This window comes from Antedon bifida, chromosome 5 (assembly GCF_963402885.1).
Source record: "Antedon bifida chromosome 5, ecAntBifi1.1, whole genome shotgun sequence".
In the NCBI taxonomy this organism is placed as follows: domain Eukaryota; kingdom Metazoa; phylum Echinodermata; class Crinoidea; order Comatulida; family Antedonidae; genus Antedon; species Antedon bifida.
The window spans coordinates 5,472,038-5,499,414 of record NC_136230.1 but is presented as its reverse complement, the minus strand read 5'-3'; the positions used below and the strand labels follow the sequence as shown (position 1 = coordinate 5,499,414).

Here is a 27,377-nt window from a genome sequence, read left to right as displayed (position 1 = left end):
TCATTGTACATACTATTATTTTATGATGTGATGAATAAATATATTTGTATAAAACCCTTACCCTCATTTCATTTCAAATCTTTAAATATCAATCAAGTTTGTAATTAGTATTTCTATTTTTAAAGCACAATTTTGAGACATTTTGAACTCGCCCCAAACCCCCACATTGTTTTCCTTTACTAGTTTGAAAAGTGTGATGTGCCCAAATATGGTAGTGATATGACGACCTCGTGTCCATATATTTTGGGCACATCAAAGTTTTTGTCACATAAAGTTTGATAGTGTAGACTGAGCTTTAAATATTATTTTTTGTAGAATTCTAAATAGAAGGCATGGCTCAGCGACTGATTTGACAGAATTTATGTGTTTTAAAAAGAAACAAGCTATTCAAGATTTATCAAAGGATGACAGCAAATTTCAGAGTCAAGACGATGTATTAGCCGCTAGTTCTGGTATATTTTATTATTTTATAACCCTAGAGGTTCATTCAATTTTATTTGCTGTAATTTTAAATTAGATTGACTTGAAATTATTGAATTAATAATAGAATAAGATAATAGATATTAAATAGCTGTTCAACCAATAAAACTTACTCCCCAGACAAAAGTTGGCTAATATGTCTGGGTTTTCCAGAAATGAATGGTGACAAAAGTTGTTTGGACCTTTTAAATAGCCTGGTTTTGGAGTTTCCGGTTTTCAGCGGTTTCAGCATCGGGACAGTTGACTGTAGTGTATAAGGCAACAACAATCAAAACATTATATTTTACGAAACAATTGTTAAACTTTTCATGTCATAGGTCATTCAAGTTCAAGTAGAAGCAACTTAAACTATTCCGACTATTTCTACAATACAACTAAAGAAGTGAAACAGGAAAGCAACACAGATGTCATGCTGTATAATAGCAATACAATAAGGTATACCTTTATTATTCTTATTATCATTTGAATAAGCTCACAAACACAATATTTGTCAGCGGCGCATCCTTTGTTCTCCAATTATTTTTATCCCACCTTAATATAAATTTAGATCAACTTCGCAAATTTATTTAATTCTGAATGTTATTATTGTGTATAGTGTTATTATTTACACACATTTTGATTTTGTACCAATGCCTAAATTTCACAATCCTCCCTTGATGATTGCCCACTGAAGATGTTTTTGGATTTAGCATGGAAGATTTAGGTGAGGATTGTTTGGAAGATTTAAATGAGGATTAAGGTGAGGATTTTTTAGAAGATTTAGGTGAGGATTTAGGTGAGGATTTTGGAGAAGATTTAGGTGAGGATTTTTTATAAGATTTAGACGATGATTTGGGAGAAGATTGAGGAGAAGATTTAGGGGAGGATTTTTTAGAAGATTTAGGCGAGGATTTAGGAGAGGCTTTAGGAGAAGATTTAGGTGATGATTTAGGAGAGGATTTAGGAGAAGATTTAGGTGAGGATTTGGGAGAAGATTTAGGTGAGGATTTGGGAGAAGATTTAGGTGAGGATTTGGGAGAAGATTTAGGTGAGGATTTGGGAGAAGATTTAGGGGAAGATTTGGGAGAAGATTTAGGGGAAGATTTAGGTGAGGATTTAGGGGAAGATTTAGGTGAGGATTTAGGGGAAGATTTAGGTGAGGATTTGGGAGAAGATTTAGGTGAGGTTTTAGAGTCTTTTTCAATTGGTTTAAGTAATCTGAATTCACCACTTTTCTGTTTTTCACCAGTTTTTTTTATCCCACATCCCTTTAATAGATCTTCATTTTCTTGTCCTATACCAGCTAACATTAAACCTCTACCATCCTTTCTGACAATATTCTGTATTTTTTTAACCATCTCATCATCATACTTTGTTGCCGAATCTGCAAAAATTGCATCAACGGTGTTTAAATTTGTTGCATTTACATAAGACACTATAAATCCCCATTTTATCAGGTTTTCCATTTGTGGTTTGTGATCCTGTTTACTGTCTGCTACCTGCACGATACCAACTTTAGGTCGACAAATACCTGGTGCAAACCATTTGAAGATGTTTCGCATCAGCCGTGGCCAACCCATAGTCTCATTGGGCTCCGAAAGAAAGTATTTGTGCCCCATTTGTACAACTCTGCCTTTACCCCAGGGAGCTCCTGCTATGATAAGTTTGTTCTTCCTATACACAAGTGGAAATGCGTTGTCAGTGGTTGTGTAAACGGCTGGATATTTTGGCTCTTCAACTGACAAGTTCGGCAAGACACCTCTTGTGATGAATTCTTGATTCTGTTTCTACAAAGAGTAGTAGTAGAATGTCAGTAGCATGGTTGGCATAAAAGAGCTGAATTCCACCTACTTTTTTTTTATGTGACCATATATGAGCACATCACACTTGTTTTGTCAAACTAGTTTGATAGTGTAGACAGAGCTTTACAATAATATTGCCACCACTGTGTTGATCTGGGACAGACAGAAACTGGAAATCCTGAGATTATATTTTCAGAAAATTTGGTAGAGTAAATTTATTTCTTACCTTTTTTGAAGTCATGATTGTACACTATTGTTTTAAACTATCTATAATATTGGCTCAGGAGAAGTCTGAAATAGATTTTTACTTGTAACAAGACCTCACATTTTAGTTAGTCAGTTTTAACATTGTGTCGTTAGCACTAAAGTTCAACAGCATGTATTTCATATTTGTACCATTTGTTAATGTTAGTTTCTGAGTATAATACCATCATGTTGATATGTAAACAAACGTGCCGATGATAATGATACTTCACATATTAAGCTTCAAATATTATAATATATTTGTAATTAATTTTTTGTTTGTAATGAATTCTAGCTCCTCCCACTTATCAGCACTGGTTTCTAGGTATTTGACCATTATTTTAATTTGTAAACAAATGCTGATACTCTACAGATGAATTGAGCTTAAATATTTACTTTTAGTGGGTGGGGACACTCATTTTCAAAGATAAAGATCTTCTGGCAAGCCTAAAGCCTATTTTAGGATCCTTCATCCAGCTTGTTTTCAACCCATTCTTATCTTGTCTACAACCACTCCTAGTCTTCTAGCTATATCTCTGGTCAGGTTCTTATAGAATACAGTAGGTGAGCATTTAGGAGAACATTTATTTTTTCAAATTTGTTTACATCGGTAGTAGCAATCTAAATTCACCACTTGTTTGTTTTTCACCTGTTCTGTGTATCCCACATCCCTTTATTAGATCTTCATTTTCCTGCCCTATACCAGCTAACATTAAACCTTTACCATTCTTCTTCACAATAGTCTGAATTTTTTTAACCATCTCATCATCATACTTTGTTGCCGAATCTGCAAAAATTGCATCAACGGTGTTTAAATTTGTGGCGTTTACATAAGACACTATAAATCCCCATTTTGTCAGATTTTCCATTTGTGGTTTATGATCCTGTTTACTGTCTGCTACCTGCACGATACCAAGTTTAGGTCGACAAATACCTGGTGCAAACCACTTGAAGATGTTTCGCATTAACCGTGGCCAACCCATCGTCTCATTAGGCTCTGAAAGAAAGTATTTGTGCCCCATTTGTACAACTCTGCCTTTACCCCAGGGAGCTCCTGCGATTATGAGTTTGTTCTTTCTGTACACAAGTGGAAATGCATTGTCAGTGGTTGTGTAGACTGATGGATGTATTGGCTTTTCTACAATCAAGTTTGTCCAGATGCCCCTAATGATGAACTCTTGATTCTGTGTCAAATAATAGAATGTCAGTGATATGATTGGCGTAAAAGAGCTACTCTCCTCCTCTTTACTTTCCCTGGGCTAATTGCTTAGATTTTGTCTTCTTCCCATCTCCTAAAATGAATCCCAGAGTGTTCCCACCATTGTGTTCAGCTGAGGCAGACAGAAATTAAAATTTTTAAAAAAGACAGAAAAAAAGATTATTTCTTACCTTTTTTGAAGTCATAGTTGTATAATATATTTACTATCTAATGGTAGTACAGCCTCAAGGTAGATCTGAAATAGAGTTTTACTACTACTAAAAATGTTTCAAAGCCTTATAAAATGTTTGTTGAAAATTCTACCTTTGAAAAAAGACATTAATTTTCGCTACAACCAATTCATCATTTGTATGAATACAAAATGACATGAAAAAAAATTGTAATGGATAATACTTACATCTTGTTTTTTGGACAACATCGTCATTTTTAACGAGCTTAATTATGGTAATGATACAGTAGATAAAAAGTATTTTTAGTTAATGTTTATGTTGACATTGACCATTCTAAGCTCCTCCCATTTATCAGCAATGGTTTCTTCGTATTTGACCGTCAATTTAATTAGTAAACAAATTAGCAGATAATGATACTTGACAATGGTTTTTACTTCAAAATTAAATATGTTTTTAGTTTATTCTTGTGTTAATGCATTCTAGCTCCTCATTTATCAATACTGGTTTTCAAGTATTTCACCATTAATTTAATTCAGAAACAAACTAATTATGACAATTGGACAATCGTTTAACTTTGAGTTTAAATATTTATTTCAATTTCCACCATGCTAGTGATCTGTTTTTATTTTAATGCATTCTGTCTCCTTTGGCTATGAGCAGCTTTAGTAATTTTAATTTGTTGAGGATTAAATGTGAAATTGTTCCATTTTTATTTCAAATGAAAATTTATTTCACTCTTCCTGGATTAAGCTATGCTTAAAGAAGTACTTAGTTTCCACCAGCACCTGAGCCGCCAGCTCCACCTGAGCCGCCTGCACCACCTGAGCCGCCAGCTCCACCTGAGCCGCCTGCACCACCTGAGCCACCAGCTCCACCTGAACCACCAGCTCCACCTGAGCCACCTGAGCCCCCATCATCAGCAGGTGTTATGCCAGTACCTGGCTTAGCTAGTTGTAATGATTCACCACTTGCTGCCCGGTTGCTTGTAATTTTCATCCCACAATCTAGCAATATGTCATTTCCAGATGGGTTTACATTGCCGTTATTATGACCAATTACGAAAACTCCTTTACCTTTGTTCTGTACAAGATCTGTGATTTTATCAAGAACATCTTTATCATACTTAGTTGATGTATCTGCAAGAAATGCATCCATTTTGTCTAGCTCTGTCAAACTACTTACATGAGATACGATGAATCCAAATGTGGTCATGTTATCATAATGTTTTTTATAATATTCTTGATCTTTGACCTTGAGTATTCCAATTTTAGGTCTGCAGATATCAGGGGCTAACCACTTATATACGTTCCGTGAAAATCTTGGCCATCCTGTTTTCTCTTCAAACTCTTTTGATATGTATTGTCTGTGTGAGACAGCAACCATTCGGCCTTTTCCAAAGTGTGTGCCGGCTACAATCACCTCCTTCTTTTTGCTGTAAACCAAGGGGAATGCCTCTTTCGATATCTTCATGATTGATGGTACATTCGTATTTGCAGTCAATTTCTCAACTCCTTTGAACAGAAATTCTTGCGATTTTGCCTATAATGAATAGAGTACAGTATTACAGTTAACTCTACTAAATTGTTTTTTTTAAAAATACAGTAGAGCTCCTCCTTTGGTCCTAGGTGTCCCCTTAATATAGCTGTTTTGTAACCTATTGCTATGTTTGTGCCATTATTGTAGTCGTATTGATGTAGGTACTGGACTCTTTCACCTTTTCTGAAGGACCCGATATCTCCAACCCATGTACCCTTAGTGGCTATAAAAACACCTTTTCAACATTCATGGTTGATGGTGTACCTTACCTTCTCAGATGCCATTCCAAACTTTACTACAAATGTTGCCCAATGCAAACCTCTAGAAAACAAACATTTGTGAAATTTTATCAATAGACATTTTGGATGAAAATGTGTATTTGAAACAGGAATTGTTTGTTATTGGTTGCTTTGCTCTTTTGAATTATATCCAAGCTGTTGCTTAATTAAGACGTCTTTTCTGAGGACCAGAATGTTGTACATCTCTGAAATATCCAAGAACACTTCTACAAAGAGTTCTGTTTGAATTTGAACGATGCCATAAAAGACCCAGTGGTGATTTAACTGTAGGATATCTGCATATCAAGTAAGTGGAGCTGTAGCTTAGTGGTAAAAGGTTCAGTGTTTAGGGTTGTAACTCACAACTCTTTCAACTCCACTTCCTAAACCTCAAATAAGACTTAGTTTTAAGCATGATAAATATAAAATAGTTTATCCATCCTGTAATTGGCGAGTTTGTGCTTGCTGTTGGATGCGTTATAAAATAAAATAAAAAAGAAGATTCTGGGTTTGAATCTTATTTGGAGAGACTTTTTCTCATTACCTTATCTTCACCATAGTGTTTATATAGAATTTATATAGAATAATAAAATAATAAACAAATAATATTTTACTACTTTTTACTACTACTAATACTTTTTTTCTCATTGATTGCTTTAGAACATCTAATAATGAATTAAGCATAAAGTTCACATATTTTCTAGGACGGTGCTCAAACGTAAATAAGTGACATACTTCACCTCTTGTTAATGCAAATTTCTTGGCAATTACATTCAATCACATGTGGTAGCTTCTGACATACGTCTACACCATTTGCTTTGTTTATAATTAATAGTATGTAAATTTGAAAAAGTATGGATCACACACGCCCGTAACTATTACTAATATATGATGATACTGGTTAATATTTGAACAGATTGTTATAAGTACAAGTGAAGTGTTTTTGCATTCTCTCAACCACTCCCATTACATCATCGTAATACCTTTAACCGTAGTTCCAAATCTGTTTTAATATTAACCAAAGAACCTGTTTGGTACAGTATGAAAATGTAAATGTATGTTTCTTGTCAAAGGTGGGCAGATAACCTATTTTCTTTGACATTATATACTGTACTACTGAATGGAGAGTAGGTGAGTGGCTGAGCGATTGAACCGTAATTACATAGCCATACTATCAGCAAGGGTTCGAGGCTCACTCGCTCCATAGTTCTGGTCGGATAGGTCCAGTGTACACATCTAGCTCATGTGCACTTTAAAGAATCTAGTACATCTTTGGAGATGAGTAGGGGTTACCCTGGTGTGCTACACACACAGCCAATGGGCCCTCTGTTAGACCAATCTTTGACTGAAAAGGTCACCCAGTATAAATAACAAATATTAATTATTATATATATTATTATTATTTCTGTGTTGATATTAAATTTGAAAAGAATTTGTTTAGATCAAGTCACCAATCCTTGAGGTTTGTTCCATCGTTGGGGCTGAATGAAATAAATCAAATGAAATAAAAATATACAGTATAAACTTCATGTTATTTATTCATATGTACACCGTACAATAAATGACAATGACATAAATTATGTACAATAATGTAAACAAATTATATAGTATAAATAATGTTTTCTTCAATAGTCTCCTTGCAGATTTGTTAACATTAAACCCCTGATATCTGATTAGACTATCTTCAACCCCAACATGTTATAGTGAAAGATTAATATTAGTTGTCAATTCTTGCATTCACAATCATGTGTGATAATAATTATGTTATCATTTTGAACTAGTTGCAATCTTAACTGGTTTGAGTAATTTTTTTGCATCATAAGCAACATATTCAGTTGTTACTGTGATTCCGCAATCGAACAAAAGCCCATTTGCATAGTTATTAGAAGAAGCCCAATTGTGACCAATCAAGAAGACTCCTTTTCCTTTATCCTTCACCAGAGTACGAATTTTGTCAAGCACCTCATCATTGTATTTTGTGTATGTATCGCCAAGGAGTACATCAACGGAGTTGAACTCGTCTACCTTTTCGACGTACGAACTGATAAACCCATATTTTTTAATTCCGTCAAGATGACTTTCGTATTTGTTTGAACCCAGTCGGAGTATTCCAACTTTAGGCCGACATATTCCAGGGGCTAACCATTTGTAGATATTGCGGACCAGTCGTGGCCAGCCACTAGCTTCGTCGGTCACCGACACATATGATTCGTGAGCCATTTGCACAATTCGACCCTTCCCAAACACCGCTCCTGCCACTGCAATTTTTTCATCTGGCGTCAATATAACAGGAAAAGCATCTCCAACAATGCCCAGCCTAGATACGGCACATTCTAATGGTTTTAGGGGTATGACACCTTTAATAAGAAATTCTTGCGATTTAACCTGTAGAATAGAGAATGGTTTTTTTATAGTATATTGTAATACAATTTGGATGTACCTTTTCAGTACCTTGAGTAGAAATAGAATATACCCCTATTATGAAATGGTTTGTTCCATTATTAAGAATCTTTATTTGACAGTAAATTTCCTACACCCTATTTATTATTCCCGTTATTAGGTTATTTTCTTAGTATGTTGACATATTTATAAAGAAGTATACTTATTTTCATACTTTTGAGGTTGCCATGCTGTTCTTGAGAAAAATCCTGCAAAAAAAAACATGAAGTTCTATATTATTTTATAATATATATATATATATATATATTGTTTTGAGCAGTCATCTCTTCCAACCTGCTACTTAAAAAAGAAATCATATAATCATTGACTTGACAAAAACCAAAAACCGTATGCTTTTTTAATGACATAATTTTGGATTTAATATTATGATATAAAATTGTTATTTCAGAGAGTAAGAAATTCCTACTTACAGTTACAGAATAGCTTGTCCAAATTTTTAGTTTTCAAATGAAAGCTCCAGTCCCAACACAGGTAGATAATTGAAACACGATGATTGATAATTAACAATAAATGTTACTGTATTAATAAATTATTCATTTATTAGTTTGTTTTTATAATGTAGATCTTAGTTAGTATTTTTTGCAACTGCAACTTTTTTGTGCATTTTGCCAATCTGGGTTGGCTTACCGTATACTACATAAATATAGTTACTGCAGTAAACCGCAGTTTGACATGATCTCTTTATATAAGTGAAATAAACATCTGGTATATGCACAGTACTCTTTTTATTCATAACCTTGTACAATAAAAACTTCTTTATGCAGGACCCTTGCTATCAATTATATACTGAAATTGTAATTATAAACGATGACTCAGTAAATGTGAAGTGAATTATAAAGGACAAATCCTTTTTTTTTAAACATACATTTTGCAACACGACACACGACTCAACACTATGTCTGTCAGTTGGTTGGATGGTTGGTCGGTTGGTCTGTCTGTCGGTAAATACTAACTCAAATTTTAGCATGCGACTGCAGACATGTATGGTCTTGTTAAAATGTACATTAATGTATCTTGTCAAATATATAAATGAAATGATAAAAAAACTGAACAGAACAAAACAATTTTCTAAATGAAATTACAATCATCTATGTTGTCAGTTTAAAACTTCTTTAAAACTTCTATGTGTTGTGTTTTAATTGGACTATTTTCACCCCATGCTGGTGAAAAACAGACTAAAATCAATTTGAGCCAACTGCAATCTTAACTGGCTTGAGTAATTGTTTTGCATCATAAGCAACGTATTCAGTTGTAATTGTGATTCCGGCAATCAAACAAAAGCACATTTGCGTAGTTGGAGAAGCCCAAGAAGGGAGGTGGGGGTGAGTTGGGAGTGCTAATTGGGGTTGTGCATTGAAATGATGAACTACTTTCTGATAAACAGAATATAAATGTTATGTAAGTACTCCCCTATTTTAAAAAAAACCTGGATCTGCCCATGTTGTTATCGTCTCCAACTATTATCATCAGCTATCATCAGGAACTATTGTCATTACTTGTCTTTTTAAACTCATCCGGTAAATATTATCAACTACATCACCATCAACAGCATCATCAACTATCATCAACAACAATAATCATCATATATCATCAACTATCATCAACAATTGTAATCGTTATCATAAACAACTATTTTTATCATCTACTGTAATAGCTGCTATAAGTAGGCCTAATTATTGTTGGTGTCTTTTTCTTCATTTTTTTCTGAACTTTCTCATTGCTTGAGATAACAATGACTACTAGAAAAATAATCCAATCCATAAACAAAATATTTTAATAATTGTTTATTTATTCAACAATAATTGATTTACAGTACCAATGACAGTATAAACATAACCAGCACAATTACTGAAAACTCCTACTTGAATCGTCGCATGAGACAACAGTATACAGACTTCTAATTTGAATGGTCTGATACGATGTACAGTACATTTATGCTGTGAAATTGCATGTTTTCACATTATTTCAACAAGGTCTCTTCCTTAATTGCGTCGTGGATCGTGTAATATTTTGTGTTTTTGTCTTTCTTATACTGTACTTGTCAAGCAAGTAAACTAAATTAAAATTGCTATCTACAGTAATTTACTAAGAGTACAATAATCCTTCAGAAACTCCATCCCTAATTTAGGCTATAATATACTTTGTCAATTGTTAGTGCTATCTGATTATAAGATTATAAAATCCCATCCCATCCCATTTTTGCAATTTATACCAAACCTCCTAGATCTATAATATAATTAAGCTAATTTAACTCATTGAATGAAATCATAACAGTACTAAATGTACTCGGTAATTTACAAATATTTACAATATAGATATTTATTATTTAATTTTACAAATTTGAGGAAAAATGTGAATATTATAGGATATATATAGGTCATAGTTAGGATCACATATTCATTATAATACTCAGATACTTATTCAATCATTAACAGTATTTATGTTTCTATAATAGTAAATTTTTACTGTTATTTTACAACTTATTATAATTAATAGGCAGTTTCCAATTTTGATGGATGTGTCGTCAGTCGTCATCTGGAACTAGTAACCACCAAAACTTGATGAGTAATAAAGTGGAGAAGTACATTCCAACCTCCCTGCATGCTTAACATGAAATAAGATGACCAGACTTGTTACTAGAGTGGATTTTTTGTCGCCGCGAATTGAAAGCTCATTAACAACAAAATGTCTACATCATGCAACAGAATAATCTTCTAAGTATGCTCATATTTTCAGATGGTTTGACATAAGGCATTCTGGGAACATAAACCTGATTTCCTCCACCTTGTGACTTTGTAAAAATGATTCCACTGTCAAATAAAATATCATTGGCAAATTCTCTTTGGAAATGCCAATTCTGTCCTGCCACCAGTAAACCGCCACCGTTTGTCACAAAACTTCTGATCTTCCGCAGCTCTTTGGCATCGTATTTGGTATAGATGTCAGAGTAGACAACGTTTACTGTTGACAGTTGGTCTGTTGTTATAGGTGAAACAACAAATCTTGCACTACGAAGGTTATTCCTAAACCTCTTGTATCCAGTGATGGGAACCAGAAAACCAATTTTCTGGCCATGTGAATTTGCTAACCATTTGCAAATGTTATTGACAAATTTTGGAAAGTCATTCCATGCACTCTGCCTTCGTTCTATAAATTCTTCGTTACCGAGAGCAGCAATCCTTCCAAGACCACATGGTGCAGCAGCAGCAATGGTTTTTCCTTCTTTGCTCATGATTAATGGAAATGCTTCTCCGCATGTTTTAATTGCTGATGGCTCAACCTGATGAGCTTCTAAACGTTGGATTCCTCTGAAAAGCTCCGCTTTAGTGGAGACTTCACTGACATATTCATCTTCCAGAATGATCGGGTATTCCTTTTCGAAGTTTGACTCCAAAGCGTAGATTTGATTTCCACCACCATAGTCAGCTGTGATTTTGATTCCACTTCCTAGGAGTACATCATTGACCCAGTCATTCTTGGAAAACCAGTTATGACCAGCTACTATCAATCCATGACCTTTTCTTAAGTATGTATGAATTGATAGAAGTTCTTTTTCATTGAATCTTGTGTAACTGTCAACAAAGATAGCATCTGTATCATGTAAACTTTCTGTTGTGATTGTAACAACTTGAAAGCCTGCTTCACTTAGATTATCCTCAAGACTTTTGTAGCCTTGTGAAGAGAGTAATCCAATAGTAGCGGGATCCTTCCCACGCACCATCCAGTGGAAGATGTTTTGCAAGAGGAGTGGAAAATCATCTGCCTCTCCAGTTTTCTTTACAAATGACTCATGACCAAACACCACAATCTGACCTCGTTCAAATGGTGCACCTGCAACAACCACTTTGCCTTGCTTGCTTCTTACCAAAGGAAATGCACATTTCGAAAGCTTTAACTCCGATGGCTCGCACCCTCTTCCATCAAGCAGTGTGACGTTCCTTAAAATTGCATCTTTAGATGTCATAGCATCAATCATCATGTATTTGCAACTACATACCATGTCTGCTACTTCAGTATTATCTGGTTCATACACTTGATCACCACCTCCAAAGTTGTTTGTAATTTTAATTCCGCAACCAAGCAAGATATCGTTAGCATGCTCTTGTTTAAAGAACCAGTTCTCTCCAGCAACTAGTAGTCCACCACCATTTGTAACAAAGCTATAGATATCTAGCAACTGTTGTTCATCGAACCTTGTGTAGCAGTCAGCAAAGATGGCTTGCACAGAATTTAATTCATCTGTTTTTATTTCTATTGCTTCCATTTCAGCATCAGTAAGATTGCCTTTCAGAATACCATAGCCAACATAAGCAAGCATACCAACTTTCCTAACCTCTTCATCTAAAATCATTTCATCAAAAATGTTTCTGATCATAAGAGGAAAATCATCTGGACCTTCTCCAACCTTTTTAACAAATTCGTCATGACCAAGGACTACTATCTGTCCTTTACCAAGTGGGGCGGCTGCAGCAACTACAAGATTCTGTCGACTGGTCACAAGAGGAAATGCTTCACCTGAAAGCTTCAACTCTGATGGTTCTATACCTGTTGCATCAAGTTTTCTCACAAACTTCAGGATTTTTCTTTTCACCATTTCTTTATCAAAGATGGCATTTTTACTCTCTAGGGATACTTCTGGTTCACTGGTGCCTAAAAGCACTTGATTACTACCAGCAGATCGGGTAGTTATTTCAATTCCACATCCTAGTAAGACATCATTTGCAAATAGTGTCTTGAACTGAAAGTTCTGACCAGTTACTAAGAGACTTCCACCACCTCTTACAAAGCTCTGGATATTGATTATACTGCTTTCATTGTATTCTGTGTAACACTCAACCAGAATAGCGTCAGATGTGTGTATTTTGTCAGTTGTCATGAAGCTGACATTGAATTTGTTCTCACTCAAGTGCTTTTCAAGATTTTTGTAATCTTTTGAGACGAGAAACCCGATATTAGGTGCTGGCTTTTCATTTGTTAACCACCGAAATGCGTTTAAAACAAACAGTGGAAAATCATCATAAGTGACGGTTTCCTTCACAAGAGCTTCATGGCTAATACATATTATCTTCCCTTGGCCAAGAGTAGATGCAGCAATGATGATGTCACCATTTTCTGTCTCTGCAAGAGAGCATGCTCTGTCAGATACTTCTAAGACAGAGGGTTGAATGCTACCTACAACTAAATTCCTAACATCTCTAAACAGCACCTTCCTAGCAGTTACCTCATCAAGTGGAAAACTTGGAATATCAGACGACTGCTTTAGAAGATCTCCAACACTTCTGAGATTGTTGGAGAGATAAAGTTGACCGGTACCACCATAATGGTCAGTGATAAATATCCCACAACCTTGAAGGATGTCATTGGCATAACCTGTCTTGTATTCCCAATTTTGACCAGCAATAAGCATACCAGAACCATTCTCCATGAATGTATGAAGATTTACTAATTGGTCTTTTGTAAATCTCTTATAACAATCCGTAAACACAACATCAACTTCCTCCAAATCATCTGTCGTGATAACAGACACTCCAAAACCGTTTGTTGCCAGATTGATAGTTAGATCTTTATAACCCTTTTCAACTAAGAACCCAACATGAATTTTCTCTTTGTTCTTAGCTAGCCATTTAATAGCATTGCACACCAATGTAGGGAAGTCACCCACACTATCTATTCTTCTAACATATTCATCATGGCCAAACACTATTACCCTTCCTTTAGAATAGGATGAACCAGCAACTACAAATTTGCCTTTTCCCATATTGACCAATGAGAATGCGTCTCCAGCAAGTCTCAAGATAGATGGAACTTTAGAGCGAGAGTAAATTTGCTTAACATGTCTAAGTATTCCAGCTCGCTCTTCTATTTCACTTAGAACAGGTATCTGAAATTACAAAATGTTTTTTTAATTTTAGATTGAACATAACTAACTTTATTTTGAGAAAACCATTCTTTAAATTAAAATGCAATATTTTGGTTATTATGGGATAAAAAGAAAAAAAAAGATAACCTACATCAACAGTGTCTGATGTCTGTGGTTTCATCCAGTTTACTGACCCTCCACACTTCTGGGATATCATTATGGAACAGCCAAATAGTATATTATTTGCGTAAGTGCTCTTGGTATACCAGTTGTTCCCAGCAACTATCAGTCCTGATCCTCCCTGCACAAACGAGTGTATTCTTGCAAGTGCTACTTCTGAAAATTTGGTATAGCAGTCGGCAAAGACAACATTGACACTATCCAGTTCATCTGTGTTGATGTCAATGTAGTTGATGCCTTCTGCTTTCAGAAATGCCTTCAAACCTTTATAGTAATTTGAAATCAGAAGACCAACTTTGTAGTCATTGGATTTACCGGAAGCCCACTTTAGCATGTTGGTGATCAGTTGAGGAAAGTCATCCTGGTTAACCTTCCTGTTGATGTAAGATTCATGAGCCATTACAATAACTCTTCCTTTCCCCTTTATGGACGCAGCGATGATGACATCATCATTGTGTTTTATTATTGGGAACGCATTCTCTTGTAGCTCTAGAACAGATGCAATAGAGCCTTCACCATTCAGTCGGCTTACACCTCGTAGAAGTGCATTCGTATGAGCTACATATGTATTTTCGATTTCTGCCTGTATAAAAAATAATATATATAATATATACATGGTAATAATATTTTTAAATACTCAAGTATATATGCCATATTTCGTGTTATACAACAGAGAGTTTTCGTTTTACTGACGACTGACAACCCAAACTAAGTAATGTTAGTTCATTGTGCAGGAATATTAGAACGTGTGTATGTGTCCTTGCTCCTCACTTCAACACAGGTTTTATGATGTCCAGGACACATCGATTGACCTGACCTAGGTTGGTTGTCAGTCCTTAGTCATCCTAAATCGAAAGCTCCCAAATAACATTTTTGCCATCACAATAGAAACATAGAAATTTAAAATAATATTTATTCACCTTGCTTGGTGTTCTTGTTGGTTGAACATTGTAGACCCTAGCCTCACTTCCTCCATACTCATTAGTGATCGTAATACCACATCCAAAAAGGATGTTATTACAGTAGTTGCTCTCTTCATACCAATTATCTCCAGCAACCAGTAGCCCTCCTCCACTGCTGACAAAGTTTAAGATTTTCATAAGGTCATCTTCACCAAACCTCTTCTTGGTGTCTGCGAATAAAACATCAGTCGCTTGAAGTTTATCCACAGTCACATCAATAACATGCAGTCCAGCTTCTTTAAGGTTTACTTCCAGTTCTGTGTAATCCTCTGATACTAACAAACCAATGTAGATGTCATCTCTCTTCACTCCTCGACAAAGCCATTTGATGATGTTATTGACAAGAACAGGAAAATCATCCTCAGCTGAATTTTTGTTGACATAGGAGGCATGTCCAACTGCTACAATTTTGCCATCACCGCATATAGATGTAGCAATTATTGGTTGCTCTTGTTTACTCTCTAAGATTGGAACTGCTGGACTCACTAGCTCCAATTTTGATGGTTGGTTGTTGCTAAGGTTCAAGTATTTGACATTTTCCATGATATAATCTCTTGCTTCTGTTTCATTAATTTGATTTTGAATCTAAAATAAAAAAGAAATTTAACAATTACAGTATGTTATAAAAGTTTAAAAAATCTGTTTTGTTTATATTTCACAATATTATTTATTTAATCTTTTCTTCGTCACATACTGCAACTTGTACAGCAGTAATTTATTGCATTAATAATGAAACTTTTAACTAAGTTAATTTATTTGTTGACAGTTTTATTCAGATTTTACAAAATGACTTCTGTAAACACTAATCTTACCATATCTTTTCCTTTGAAAGCATTGTTCTCTGGCGTAAAACTCTGATTACCACCTGCCATTGTAGTGGTTATCTCAATACCACAGTCAAACAGAACAAGGTTGGCATGGTCGACTTTGTAGAACCAATTGTGTCCTACTACAACCATCCCTCCACCAGCAGACAAGAACTTTTCAATCATAGCCAGTTGAAACTCAGTGAACTTGGTGAAACAATCACAGAATACAATATCAACATTCCTTAGGTTTTCAACAGCAATCAAGCCAACTTCATACTTATAATATTGAAGATTGTGGTAGAGTAGGTCAAACCCTGAAACCAACATCCCAACTCTTACAGGTCTGCTGATGTCTGTGGTCGGAGTCATCCATCTGAAGATGTTGATCATAAACGAAGGGAAGTCGTTCTTTCCTTGTATGGCAGCAAAGTCTTCATGACCTAGGACCATGATTTTGCCATCACCATATGGACTAGCTGCAACTATGATGTCTTTCTCTCTGGTGGTGATCACAGGAAATGCATCTCCAGATATTTTGATTTTTGATGGTTGTACGTTTTCCGTGTCTAACTTTTCAATATCTTTCCAAAGAAAGTTGTTGGCTTCTATTGGATCCAATACATGATTGTACTAAAAGATGAGAAACTTATGATTCAATTTTTTTCTTTCAACCTTTTTATCCTTTTTATATACAGTGTAACAATATCTTATTTTTGTAACAGAAATAACTTGTTTACCAGTTCTTCATGAGCAAATGAAAGCAAATATACAGTACACAAAAAACAAAGTTGATTAAGAATATATTTAGGATTACCAGAACCATTTCTGTTCCATTATCTGCATTACCATATTTGCAGTGATGATGATACTCCAAATGGCTACTTATTAAAAGTGGAGTCCAAGGACCCAGCCGAAAATATCAATGTTCATTAGAGCTGTGTATGTCAAGGTCATCATAAAATGAAATGTTTATGATAATATTTTCTATATTTTCAACATATAATATCAATTGTAATTGCATACTATAATAATTATTATGCAAAGAAAAAAGTGATTATATTATGCCTACCTTGACTGGTGTTTGATCGGACCATGAGTGAGGTTGGTAATCTTGATTGCCACCGGCTTGCTCATTAGTGATACTGATTCCACAATCAATTAGAATATCATTAGCATGAATGGATCTTGTGTACCAGTTTTCACCAGCAACTAGCAAACCACCGCCAGCAGCAACAAATCGATTCAACAATTCAAACTCCTGCTCTACGAAATTTGAATAGCAGTTGGCAAAGATGACGTCCACAGTTCCCAGTTTATCAGGAGTCGAGTATGTCAGGATGAAATCTTCATCCAGAAGGATTTCTTCCAATCCTTGATAACCACTTGAGACTAGAAGTCCAATTCTGGGAGTTTTCTTCTTTTTGGAAAGCCAGTTGAAGATGTTACAGAGGAATCGAGGGAAGTCATCCACATTGCTGGTTTTGTTAACTAGATGTTCATGACCGATGCAGGCAACTCTACCTTGCTGGTATTGTGTAGCTGCAGCTAGAATCTTTCCTTGTTTACTTTTTACCAGAGGAAATGCATTTTTAGAAAGAGATAACTTTGATGGCAGTACGTTGGTGGAATCTAGATGCTGTATGCCTTTAAGGAGGAACGCCGTTTCCTTTGCAACATCCATGTTTTACCACTTCTTTACCACTTTATATAAAAGAATAATATTATTGATAATGTATATTTGTATAGCAACCTTTCAATTGTTACTACTCATGCTCTGTGGACGGAGATATTACACTCAACTAGTGTACTGTACATGCTTCTCCTATTGCTTAGTTCCCACACTACGAAGAAATGCAAGGACGTAAGATACAGTAGGTCAAATTACTCGTGTTATGTCCTTATGTTTCGTCCTTTTGGGAACAAAGCTTAAGAGTCACACGTCAGTGTCCTCTCCTCTGTCCACATAATAATAATAAACTATTTATAATGCAACAACTCTAAATAGTTCGCAAAATTGTATACTTGCTGTCTGAAAAATGCTTTTAAAAACCTTGTTTTAAACTAAAATTTTTGTTAAGCAAGTAATATAACAATTTTTGGAAGAGAAAACATATGCCTTACCTTGTGCTATCACCGCTGTCGCGCCATATGGACCACTGGTTGATGGTTACTTTAAAATATTAATTTTTCAAAAGGTTGCTGCCTTGTTTATACAAATTGTTCAAAAGTGCAGCTAGTTGTAAACTAAGTAGGTTGTAAGTACCATTGAGTCTAATATATAAACACAGAATGCAAAACCAAGTACTGTACTATAAATATTTAGGGGATGGAAATAGGTAATATATATTTTGCGCATTTATTTTTAATCCACATGCAAACAAGCTATCTATTGGCCCAAACACATGTTATATTTGTAATTGGAATGCACTTTTTTTAGTACAGTTTTAGAGTGTAACCTAACCTACAATTTATGTGACTACTAGGAAGTAGTGACCAATCAAATGATCCAGCCTTGTTCAATATAAAAGTGCAATACAGTGTTACACTTTCTAAACATGGAAAATATTCAATCCTAGTATATTTCCAAATGTTATTTATACACACATTGTGTTCAGTGGTAGATTGGTTACTCTTCTCTTCTGTTCTTTCTTACAACTCAAATATTGTAACCAACTAAAATGGCCACAGGGCTTTCATTATTCATTGCCTACTTCTTTATGATACTCCTATTCCCCAAAGATTATGTCCCCCTGAAAAAATATTTTTTATTTTTATTTAAAGTTGGTTGAATTTCACTGTTTGTTTTGTCATTTTTTAAGTAAAAACATTTTTTTTTTTTCATTTGTTTTTTCATAAGTGATTTACATAAAACTACAAAATGGTCTATTCTTCATTTTTCATGTTTTTGGTTGACAATACATCTTTAATAGAAAAAATTGTTTTTTAATTATTTAAAAAAAAAAGAATTTCTTTTTTATCAATGACAGGAGATCAAATTCAGCTCCAGATTTAACAGATGAGATGAGTATCGCTGTTCCAACCGATTTTGAGACGTGTATGAAAGAAATGGAATACCAAAAACAGCAGATAAACGAAACTAAGAAGGCAGGCTTTGAGCATGATGATATATCTATTGATGATATTGAGCGAGAATCGGTAAGTTTCTGAATACAGTTGAGCCCCTATTAAGGGGACACCTTTGGGACCCACTAAAGTTTTTCTAGGGGTGTCCCCTGAATTGAGGCTGTAAGTTTTAAAACAAGAAGACTTTTTTCATATAGGGGATCCCCAGAATAGGTGTGTCCTCTATATGGGGGTGTCCACTAAATAGAGGTTGTGCTGTAAGTGTTAAAACATAAACCTCTTGTTTGTTTCACAAGGAGAATCTAACCTCATATAAGGTTGTCCCCTGAATAGGGGTGTCCCTTGAATAAAGGTGTCCCCTGAATAGAGGTGTCCCCTGAATAGAGGTTGTATGTGTTAAAACATAAACCTCTTGTTTGTTTCACAAGGAGAATCTAACCTCATAAGGTTTTCCCTTGAATTGGGGTGTCCCTTGAATAAAGATGTCCCCTGAATAGGGGTGTCCCCTGAATAGAGGCTGTATGTGTTAAAACATAAACCTCTTGTTAGTTTCACAAGACTCCTGTCCTATAAAGGTGTGCCAATGGAGGGTTCTACTGTACTTGGTGGAGAGATTAGAGATTGAGGAAGTATGGTAATGGTAGGTTTAAATGGGTAGAGAGTTAGGTTGTACATTTAAACATTATGGCAAAGAATATAATTTCCAATTTTTTAAATAAACGAACTGTATATACAACTCATATCATTGCTGTAGACAATTTTTTGTTTTTAAATTTCAGATGCTTGATAGCAGTAGAATGGAATCTGTTTCAGAAGATGTGTTACAGACCTCAACTAAAGGTATCAGACCAATATCTTATTGGTTAGAAACGTCAAGTCAACAGTCTTCTATTTTGATATTCATGAAATATGACATCTGTATTAATGAGGCTATTGAACATTTCCTAGTCATGCACACTTTCAAACTAATTGATAAATACATATTATATTCTGACTATAAATGTTGCAGAAGAAAATTATTTTGTTTTTTAGTTTCAGAGGAAACTCCTGCACAACAAGCAAGAGCAGCAGGTTTGAAGTACATTCTTTATCCAAAAAGGTTAGATAAAAATCATATAATTTTTTTTTATCATAGCTTGCTTGAACGATTTGTCGGAATGTCCCAAAGATTAGAAATTACTTTGAACTCACTAGTATCAAGTGACAACATTTATTCCTAAACGATTTTTTATTATGATGTTTAAAACCATTTTGTTTTACAGAAAGAAGGCAAAGAAAATAGTTGATCCTGTAAGTACACTGATTTACTTACAGTAATCCTTTTCCATCAAGGTCATTTTTTACACTTGGATTCAGTGGCGTAACGCAGAGGCCCCTGGTTTAGGAACTCCTGTTTTTTCCTCTGGGCACTGCTCAGGGGCCCGGAGCTTATGGGGCTTAGCCAGTAAGCGCTCATAGTCGATATGCCACTGGATGTATACCATTTATTATAGTATAGTAGCTCAATGTTCCGATTGTTTTAAAAGTATATTTTATCAATTTCAAATTGATTTTCAGAAACGACTTGAAGATATTCAAAGGTTTTTAAATCAGTATCCAGCACAATTGCATCGGTAAGTTTCTTTGTATACACTCCACATTATTGATAATTATAGCAAAACAAAGAAATAAATCTGTTTATACGACAGTTTTATATAATATTAATATGATTTTCATTATATAGGTCAGAAAGCATTCCAATGTTCAAGTTTCCGCTAGAGTACGAGTTCAGAGTTCCTCCGTAAGTACTGTACCAACACTGCCGTAAGCCAGTGGCCGTATTCACCATTCACATTTAGGCTAAACACTTACCCTTAAAATTAAAAAAATCTCCAATCTAAGTGAATACAATTTAAGGAAAATACTTATTTATTGAGTTAAGTGAAATACTTATTTATTGAGTTAAGTGAAATACTTATTTATTGAGTTAAGTGAAATCTCTAAATTCAAGGGAAATATGTCACTTAAGTGTGACTGGTAAATAAGGCCACTGATCTCTAAATTAATTTGGACTTAATAATATGTTTAAAGATGTTTTTTATATTTTTATTCCAAATTAATACATTTTGTACTTTTATTTCAAATATATTTATTAAACCCATTTCTATTTTTAGGTGTGTTAAATCCCAGAGAAGGAATAGTCTTCCCAGCGGCTTGAATTTCGATGAGTATATGGTGAACAACAAAGCTGGGTAAGATATAACAATTTATTGAATCTGGAAGGTGTCCCCTAAAATTGTATTACCATTTTGTTTTTGTTAATAAAGAGACACTTTCCCATGAAACAAACAACTGTGGGTATGAAAGGTGTCCTCCTAATATGTTTTTTCTTTAAGCTTTCCATGAAGTAAAGAATACAGTTTAACACAGAAGTAAATACATATTGTCATTTTGTTTTTCTTTATAGCCCTGACGTTGACATACGGGAATGGGCTCGAGACATTTGGAATGATTGGTTCGATGAGGTGTTTCCACCAACAGAAGTTGATAGTGATGAAGAATCAACCTTCTCCAGTGTTGATACCAAAGAACCTGATATCAAGAAGTACGTTTTTGAGTCCACATAAACTTATTCCTTAAATTTGCTTTGAAAAATGACTTTAAGCAAAATCATTTGCATTATTTTTGCTAAGCCTATTTAAAAAATATTATTTTTACATTTTTTTTCATGTAGGTATTTATTTTGTTTTTATTTTGTTAGAAAAACATCTATAGCAAGTGGTGCTTCTAGTTATGTTGTTGATACCATCAATCCCCTACCAGATATAGATGCTGTTGCTATTGAAGACTTGATGGAGGAAGCGCAGAGACTCTGTGAGATCATTGATATGGCAGACAATCCATCACCATTTGATCTCTGTAGAAGAGGAGCAATTTACAGAAAGGTATTGTTCCTGGTAGATAATTATCTCATTCATGGAAAAGTCACAGAACTTCCAAAAACCTCTGAATTCCAGTTATGTTTTGCTTTAAGCTCTGTCTACACTATCAAACAAAGTGTGATGTGCCCAAATATCGTGGTGATATATGCCCAAATATCGTAGTGATATAGTGTCATATATAGGGCACATCACATCAACTAGTTTGATAGTGTAGACAGAGTTTAAGAAAGTTGCCTATATTATTATCTTTTGCATTTTCAGCTTGGCGACCTAAAACTATCGTGGCAAGATTTGAACCAGGCTATTGACCTTGAACCGCAGCTAATGGATGCTTACTGGCATCGTCACCTTCTTTACCTACTGAGAAAGAAACCCACCAAAGCTCTGGAAGATCTAAACATCATCTTAAAGATGAACAAAGACCACATTGGAGCATATAAATCAAGGTAATAATGCATTTTAAAGTCTATTAATGGTCGAGTCCGAGTTTGAATAACTTTTGTACCGCCTCTCCACCCAAGACGCATGCAAGCATAAAAATGATAGGAACAATTGAAACAATCCAGTTGTGTAACGGCTAAACCGAGAGCTTAAGGGCCCCAGAGCATGAGCAGTCCAGTGCAACTACCCAGCATTGGAGGGCTCCTTAGGAGTGCTAATCCAGGGGCATTTGCCTTGTGTGTTACACCACTAAAAAAATCACAATTATTTTTTCAGAGCTGAGATATTTTGCCAGATGGGTGAATTGACCATGGCCATCATGAACTTTAGTCAGACTATTAAGCTGGACCCTGATGACCATGAAGCCTACTACAAGAGGGCTCAGATGTATGAACAGGTATGTAGGGCCTAGCTCAACACACAATTATTAATCATTGGTTAGATCTTAAATAAATATTAAGTAAACAATTATTTTTTGCTGAAAAGTAAAATTAAATTCCAACGACAAATTTAAATTTATGTCTGTACAAGTACATATAAAGTAAAGTAAAGTAGTATATCTAGAAAGTCTTAGCAACAAGGGCTTTTCAAGTTAGGACACTTCAAAATGGCTGCCATATTAATATTAATTAATATAAATGTATTTAAAACATTATGAAAACCATGTCAAACCAAAAGTCAGAATAGAGTACAGTTTTTTTTTTGGTTGGATGATCTCTCTTTCCTTTTGAACTGTTATTATATTAGAGTTGACACTCTAGTTGTACAGTTTATACATCTATGTAGTAAAATGTTATTTATCATCTATATATTCCATCCCCTTCAGAGAGGTGATATGTTGTTAGCACTAGAAGACTATCGGGAAGTCAGTCGATTGATGCCTTCAAAGACGGATGCTGTCTTAAAACGTGGAGAATACCAGTTTAATGTCAATAAGTAAGGCTAGTTTAGTTTAAGCTCTGTCTACATTATCAAACTATTTTGACAAAAGAAGTGTGATGTTCTCAAATATAGTACTGTAGTGACATCTTCATGTCCATATATGGACACATTTTGTGTAAACAGAGCTTTATACAAAGAGTTCGTGTTATGAGATACTAATATTTATTATAATTTAAAAAAATGTTGGCACACCAAACTAATGTCATAACAAAATGTAGTATTTTATTATTTCTGAAAACAAATATATTAATATTATTGTATGTTTAATCTTTTTAATACTTCTGATTTTCGTTATCCTATGTTATATTACTGTAAAATATTTTTTTCATAGAAATTGGATGGCAGCTATAAAAGATTTTACCGACATGTTAGCACAGGAGCCTAATAGTGCTCTAGCAAGGTTGTATAGAGGGCGGGCCTACGCTAAGCAAGGCAGGTTCAGCAATGCTGTAGAAGACTTGTCTGCAGCAATCCATCTTGATCCCCAGTGCAGTGCTCCATTCTTCTATAGAGGGTGTATTCTTAGAAGGCAAGTGATTATATAGTAGTGAAGCTGTAGCTTGGTGGTTAACTTGCATGCCTTCAAATTCCAAGGTTCAATGTTCAATCCTGACCTAGTGCAGTTTTGTAACTCACAACTCTTTTCTACTCCTCTCCTGAAAGCTCTGTCTACACTATCAAACTTTATGTGACAAAAAATGTCATGTACTCATATATAACATGATGATGTCATATCACTACCATATTTGGGAATATCACTACCATATTTGGACACATCACACTTTTTTGTCAAACTAGTTTGATAGTGTATACAGCGCCTAAAGAAAAGATTTAAGAGAAGTCTCTGTTTAACAACTATCTCTTTTTCTTTTAGATGTCTTCCAATGAAAGCCTTGAATGACTTGAGCGTATCTCTTCTTCTGGATGATTCTGCGGATAACATCATGGCCTACATGCATAGAGGAATCCTGTACATGGAACTTAACAGGTAAATGGAGTTTATCCTCTAGGTGTGTGTATAGTGGTAATCTTGACGGTGATAGATAGCTTGGTGGTTTTAATGCTCGGCTGCCAATCCCAGGGTCCAGGGTTCAAATCCTGTCAAATGCCAACATTTTTTTCTCATGACAAAAGAACTCAACTCCTATAAATTTATTTGTGTAGAGCATCTTGTATATGTTTGTCTTTGTGATTATTTAAGGAGGAGACCGCTTTATTAGCCACTAGCCTTAACAACTATGTGGCTATTTGGCCTCTCCAGGAGACATGTCTTCAAACTGTCATAACAGAAAATAATAATAAAAATAGTTTTGTGGTCAGTTCTTTTAAATATGGTTGTGATGAACTTATAGAAGAAGTTTTTTTAATAAAATCGTGGATTGAACTAAAGCATAAGAAATTCCAATCTTATTTCAGATGTGAAGATGCGATGACTGACTTTGAGAGTGTACTAAAGTTGGATCGCAACATGGCCGCTGCTCACGTCAACTTGGGGCTCATCTACATGAATAAGCTAAATAACTATTACAAGTAAGAGATTGAGATTACATTATTCAAACTTAGAATTGAGTGCTGTATATTGTCAACTTTCCTACCTACATACACTGACATACTCCCAAAATAGACATATTATTAAGAGGCTTGAGTTTATAACTTAGCATCTTTGCTTTCATCTGTATTTGAATAACTTGTGTATGATAATATCAGTAGAACCTTATTAAGGGGACACCTTTGGGACACAAGTTCCCCCTGCAAAGGGGTTGGTCAGAGGTTTCATAAGAAATTGTCTCCCTATAGGGGTGTTTCCAAAGGGGAGATTCTACTGTTTTATATTATACAGTAGAACCCCTCCATTGGGACACCCCTATACAGAGGATACTTCTGTCAAGGGGACACTTTCTTTAGAAATTAATGAGAGGAAGTATATGTTTTAACACTACTGCTAACCCCTATTCAGTGGACACCCCTATTTATTTATTTGTTCTTTCAAAGGGCTTTACAGAAGTTTACCAGTGCTATTAAGGTTGACCCGACCTATGTCAGGGCCCTAGTATGTAGAGCTGTGGCATACCAGCGCATTCATGAGGTATGTTAATATTTTGATTTTTTTTTTAGGCAAAATCACATTTTTACTGGTTATGTTATGGTTTAGGGAATCAATATTTAGAAATTATTAGAAATTAATATTTATTTTAGACTATTCTGCAACTTTTTTATAACTGAAAATTCTCTTTTTTCACTAACCATACAATTCAATCATACTATGAATATGATGGGCATATGTTAAATATACAAGGATAATAATTTAATTTTCAAAACAACTTATTTTACTTTTTTTGTTTTAGTTAAAACATGCTCTACTGGACTACACCAAAGCAATTCATCTCCGACCAGACCAGCACCACTACTATATGTACAGGGTAACAGAACGAAAATACTGTATCCATTATTATCTAATTAGTATCTATTTGATAATTTTGATTGTAATACTTTACTGCAATACTGCATTGTGTAATTGAAAGAGATGGCATATATGAGTTGAGGTTGCCTACATTACGCATCTCGTAATTGAGCGCTGTATTTTGGTTTTGTATTGACCTTTGACCCTCATTTTGTGTGATATATAACATTGACCTTCATTTGGTCTTTTGTTTTCAAAGGGTGAAATTCTACTTGAGATGAAGAACTTTGAACTGGCCAGTTTTTGCGTACAGTAAGTTACAGTGTTTTTAAATATTAATTTTATTCATATAAATTGAAAGATCATTGAAAAATATATAACAAAAAATAATAAGCACTTTTTAAAACTAGTTTAGTTCTCACAACTTCTTTGAAGATGTGTCTAACAACTAGTCTACAACCTCATATACCTGCTTAATTTGTTATTTGTAGACATGCAGCTGAACTGGGTCATGGGCTAGGCCAGTCCCCAACACAGCAAGCAGCCGTTCAGTCATTTCTTCACAACTACAACAAGGCTATAGAGACGCTGTCTACAGCAGCAAGACTGAAGCCGGCTGCTCCTCTGTTTATCCTGCTGGGCAAGACACAGATGAAAGCTAAATGGTTCTCACAGGCTGTAGAGAGCCTAGAAAAGGCATTGGAGTTGATGGTAAATACTAGTACAGTGAAACCCTGTATTAAGGTGGATCCTTTTAGAACCCAACGAAGTGTTCTCTTCATTGGGGTGTCTCTTGAATAGTGGTTGGCTGTATTTGTAAAATATTATTGTCCTTCGTTTGTTTCACGGGAAAGTGCCTAGTAGGAGGAGTTCTACTGTAATAGAGATATTATTCGCAAAAGATTATTGGAAAGGTATCTGCTCCAGTTTTTCAAAATAGTTGTAAAACCTTCCCAAGACCATTCCGGGAATCTTCGCAAGATCACTGATGTCATCAAAGAAAGAAGAGTTCGCTTTGTTGGACACTCTTTCCGCAACAAAAGTGAACTGATAAGCGAACTTATGCTCTGGATGCCATCACATGAGGCAAGAAGACCAGGCAGGCCCCCAAAATCATTAATTGACCAATTAGTAGCAGACTCCGGCCATACAATTGCAGAGCTACCAGGAGCAATGATGAACAGAGACCGCTGGAAAGATGTAGTCAAAAGAATCCGAGCAAGCTCGACGCAGTAGTAGTAGTAGTGGATTCATATGGATGTGGCTATAGCAAAGATTAGTACAAAAGAACAAACGTGCAAGCTCTCTCTCTTATATAGATATTATTTCTATGCAAAACAGTAGCTCTTTATCTTTCAAATTACTGTATCTTTCTTGTAGATGTGTCATCCACAAAAGCCTTGGTTGATTGACAAGCAAGTGTACCCACCTGAAGCAGCTGAAGTCTACTTCCTGATTGGTCAGTGCCAAACTGAAATACCCAATCACCTTAAGGCTTATGAAGCGTTTAATAGTGCTATTAAGATTGACCCAGAGTATCCAGAGGTATGTCAATTTGTATTTATTTATGCAAGTTAATATGATTCTTAAAATATATACAAGTCCGTAGC

At 34.9% G+C, this 27,377-nt stretch overlaps 6 protein-coding genes across 7 annotated transcripts in view; 2 read left to right on the top strand and 4 right to left on the bottom strand.

The window, feature by feature from the left end:
* The window catches only part of LOC144842102 (uncharacterized), a 63,883-nt gene that overhangs the window by 7,855 nt on the left and 28,651 nt on the right, over positions 1–27,377 (top strand). For both annotated transcript variants that reach the window (XM_078698468.1, XM_078698467.1), the window contains exons 18-39: positions 316–452; positions 798–915; positions 18,966–19,134; positions 19,842–19,902; positions 20,095–20,161; positions 20,325–20,352; positions 20,620–20,675; positions 20,786–20,842; positions 21,216–21,293; positions 21,509–21,646; positions 21,803–21,986; positions 22,245–22,429; positions 22,701–22,821; positions 23,251–23,360; positions 23,698–23,895; positions 24,241–24,354; positions 24,783–24,896; positions 25,359–25,452; positions 25,712–25,786; positions 26,027–26,079; positions 26,259–26,478; positions 27,148–27,312. In XM_078698468.1, coding sequence (XP_078554594.1) covers positions 316–452; positions 798–915; positions 18,966–19,134; positions 19,842–19,902; positions 20,095–20,161; positions 20,325–20,352; positions 20,620–20,675; positions 20,786–20,842; positions 21,216–21,293; positions 21,509–21,646; positions 21,803–21,986; positions 22,245–22,429; positions 22,701–22,821; positions 23,251–23,360; positions 23,698–23,895; positions 24,241–24,354; positions 24,783–24,896; positions 25,359–25,452; positions 25,712–25,786; positions 26,027–26,079; positions 26,259–26,478; positions 27,148–27,312 — 2,542 coding nt within the window. The remainder of the gene's footprint in view (positions 1–315; positions 453–797; positions 916–18,965; positions 19,135–19,841; positions 19,903–20,094; positions 20,162–20,324; positions 20,353–20,619; positions 20,676–20,785; positions 20,843–21,215; positions 21,294–21,508; positions 21,647–21,802; positions 21,987–22,244; positions 22,430–22,700; positions 22,822–23,250; positions 23,361–23,697; positions 23,896–24,240; positions 24,355–24,782; positions 24,897–25,358; positions 25,453–25,711; positions 25,787–26,026; positions 26,080–26,258; positions 26,479–27,147; positions 27,313–27,377) is intronic.
* Positions 1,073–2,675, bottom strand: LOC144842115 (uncharacterized). Its single transcript, XM_078698492.1, has 2 exons — positions 2,488–2,675; positions 1,073–2,246 (listed from the first exon to the last, which is right to left on the bottom strand). Exons 1-2 carry the CDS (start codon positions 2,500–2,502, stop codon positions 1,215–1,217), a joined length of 1,047 nt encoding a protein of 348 aa, XP_078554618.1. The 5' UTR covers positions 2,503–2,675; the 3' UTR covers positions 1,073–1,214.
* Positions 4,467–6,573, bottom strand: LOC144842119 (uncharacterized). Its single transcript, XM_078698496.1, has 4 exons — positions 6,443–6,573; positions 5,699–5,750; positions 4,796–5,432; positions 4,467–4,750 (listed from the first exon to the last, which is right to left on the bottom strand). Exons 2-4 carry the CDS (start codon positions 5,711–5,713, stop codon positions 4,662–4,664), a joined length of 741 nt encoding a protein of 246 aa, XP_078554622.1. The 5' UTR covers positions 5,714–5,750; positions 6,443–6,573; the 3' UTR covers positions 4,467–4,661.
* LOC144842120 (TRPM8 channel-associated factor homolog) lies at positions 7,304–8,339 on the bottom strand. Its single transcript, XM_078698497.1, has 2 exons — positions 8,322–8,339; positions 7,304–8,092 (listed from the first exon to the last, which is right to left on the bottom strand). Exons 1-2 carry the CDS (start codon positions 8,334–8,336, stop codon positions 7,475–7,477), a joined length of 633 nt encoding a protein of 210 aa, XP_078554623.1. The 5' UTR covers positions 8,337–8,339; the 3' UTR covers positions 7,304–7,474.
* Positions 9,984–18,118, bottom strand: LOC144842103 (uncharacterized). The gene is made up of 6 exons (XM_078698469.1): positions 18,100–18,118; positions 17,048–17,679; positions 15,982–16,608; positions 15,128–15,754; positions 14,179–14,790; positions 9,984–14,048 (listed from the first exon to the last, which is right to left on the bottom strand). Exons 2-6 carry the CDS (start codon positions 17,657–17,659, stop codon positions 10,857–10,859), a joined length of 5,670 nt encoding a protein of 1,889 aa, XP_078554595.1. The 5' UTR covers positions 17,660–17,679; positions 18,100–18,118; the 3' UTR covers positions 9,984–10,856.
* LOC144842111 (uncharacterized) overlaps positions 20,204–27,377 on the top strand; it is a 61,155-nt gene continuing 53,981 nt past the window's right edge. The window contains exon 1 of the mRNA XM_078698487.1: positions 20,204–20,213. The gene's annotated coding sequence lies outside the window, so the exon portion shown is untranslated. The remainder of the gene's footprint in view (positions 20,214–27,377) is intronic.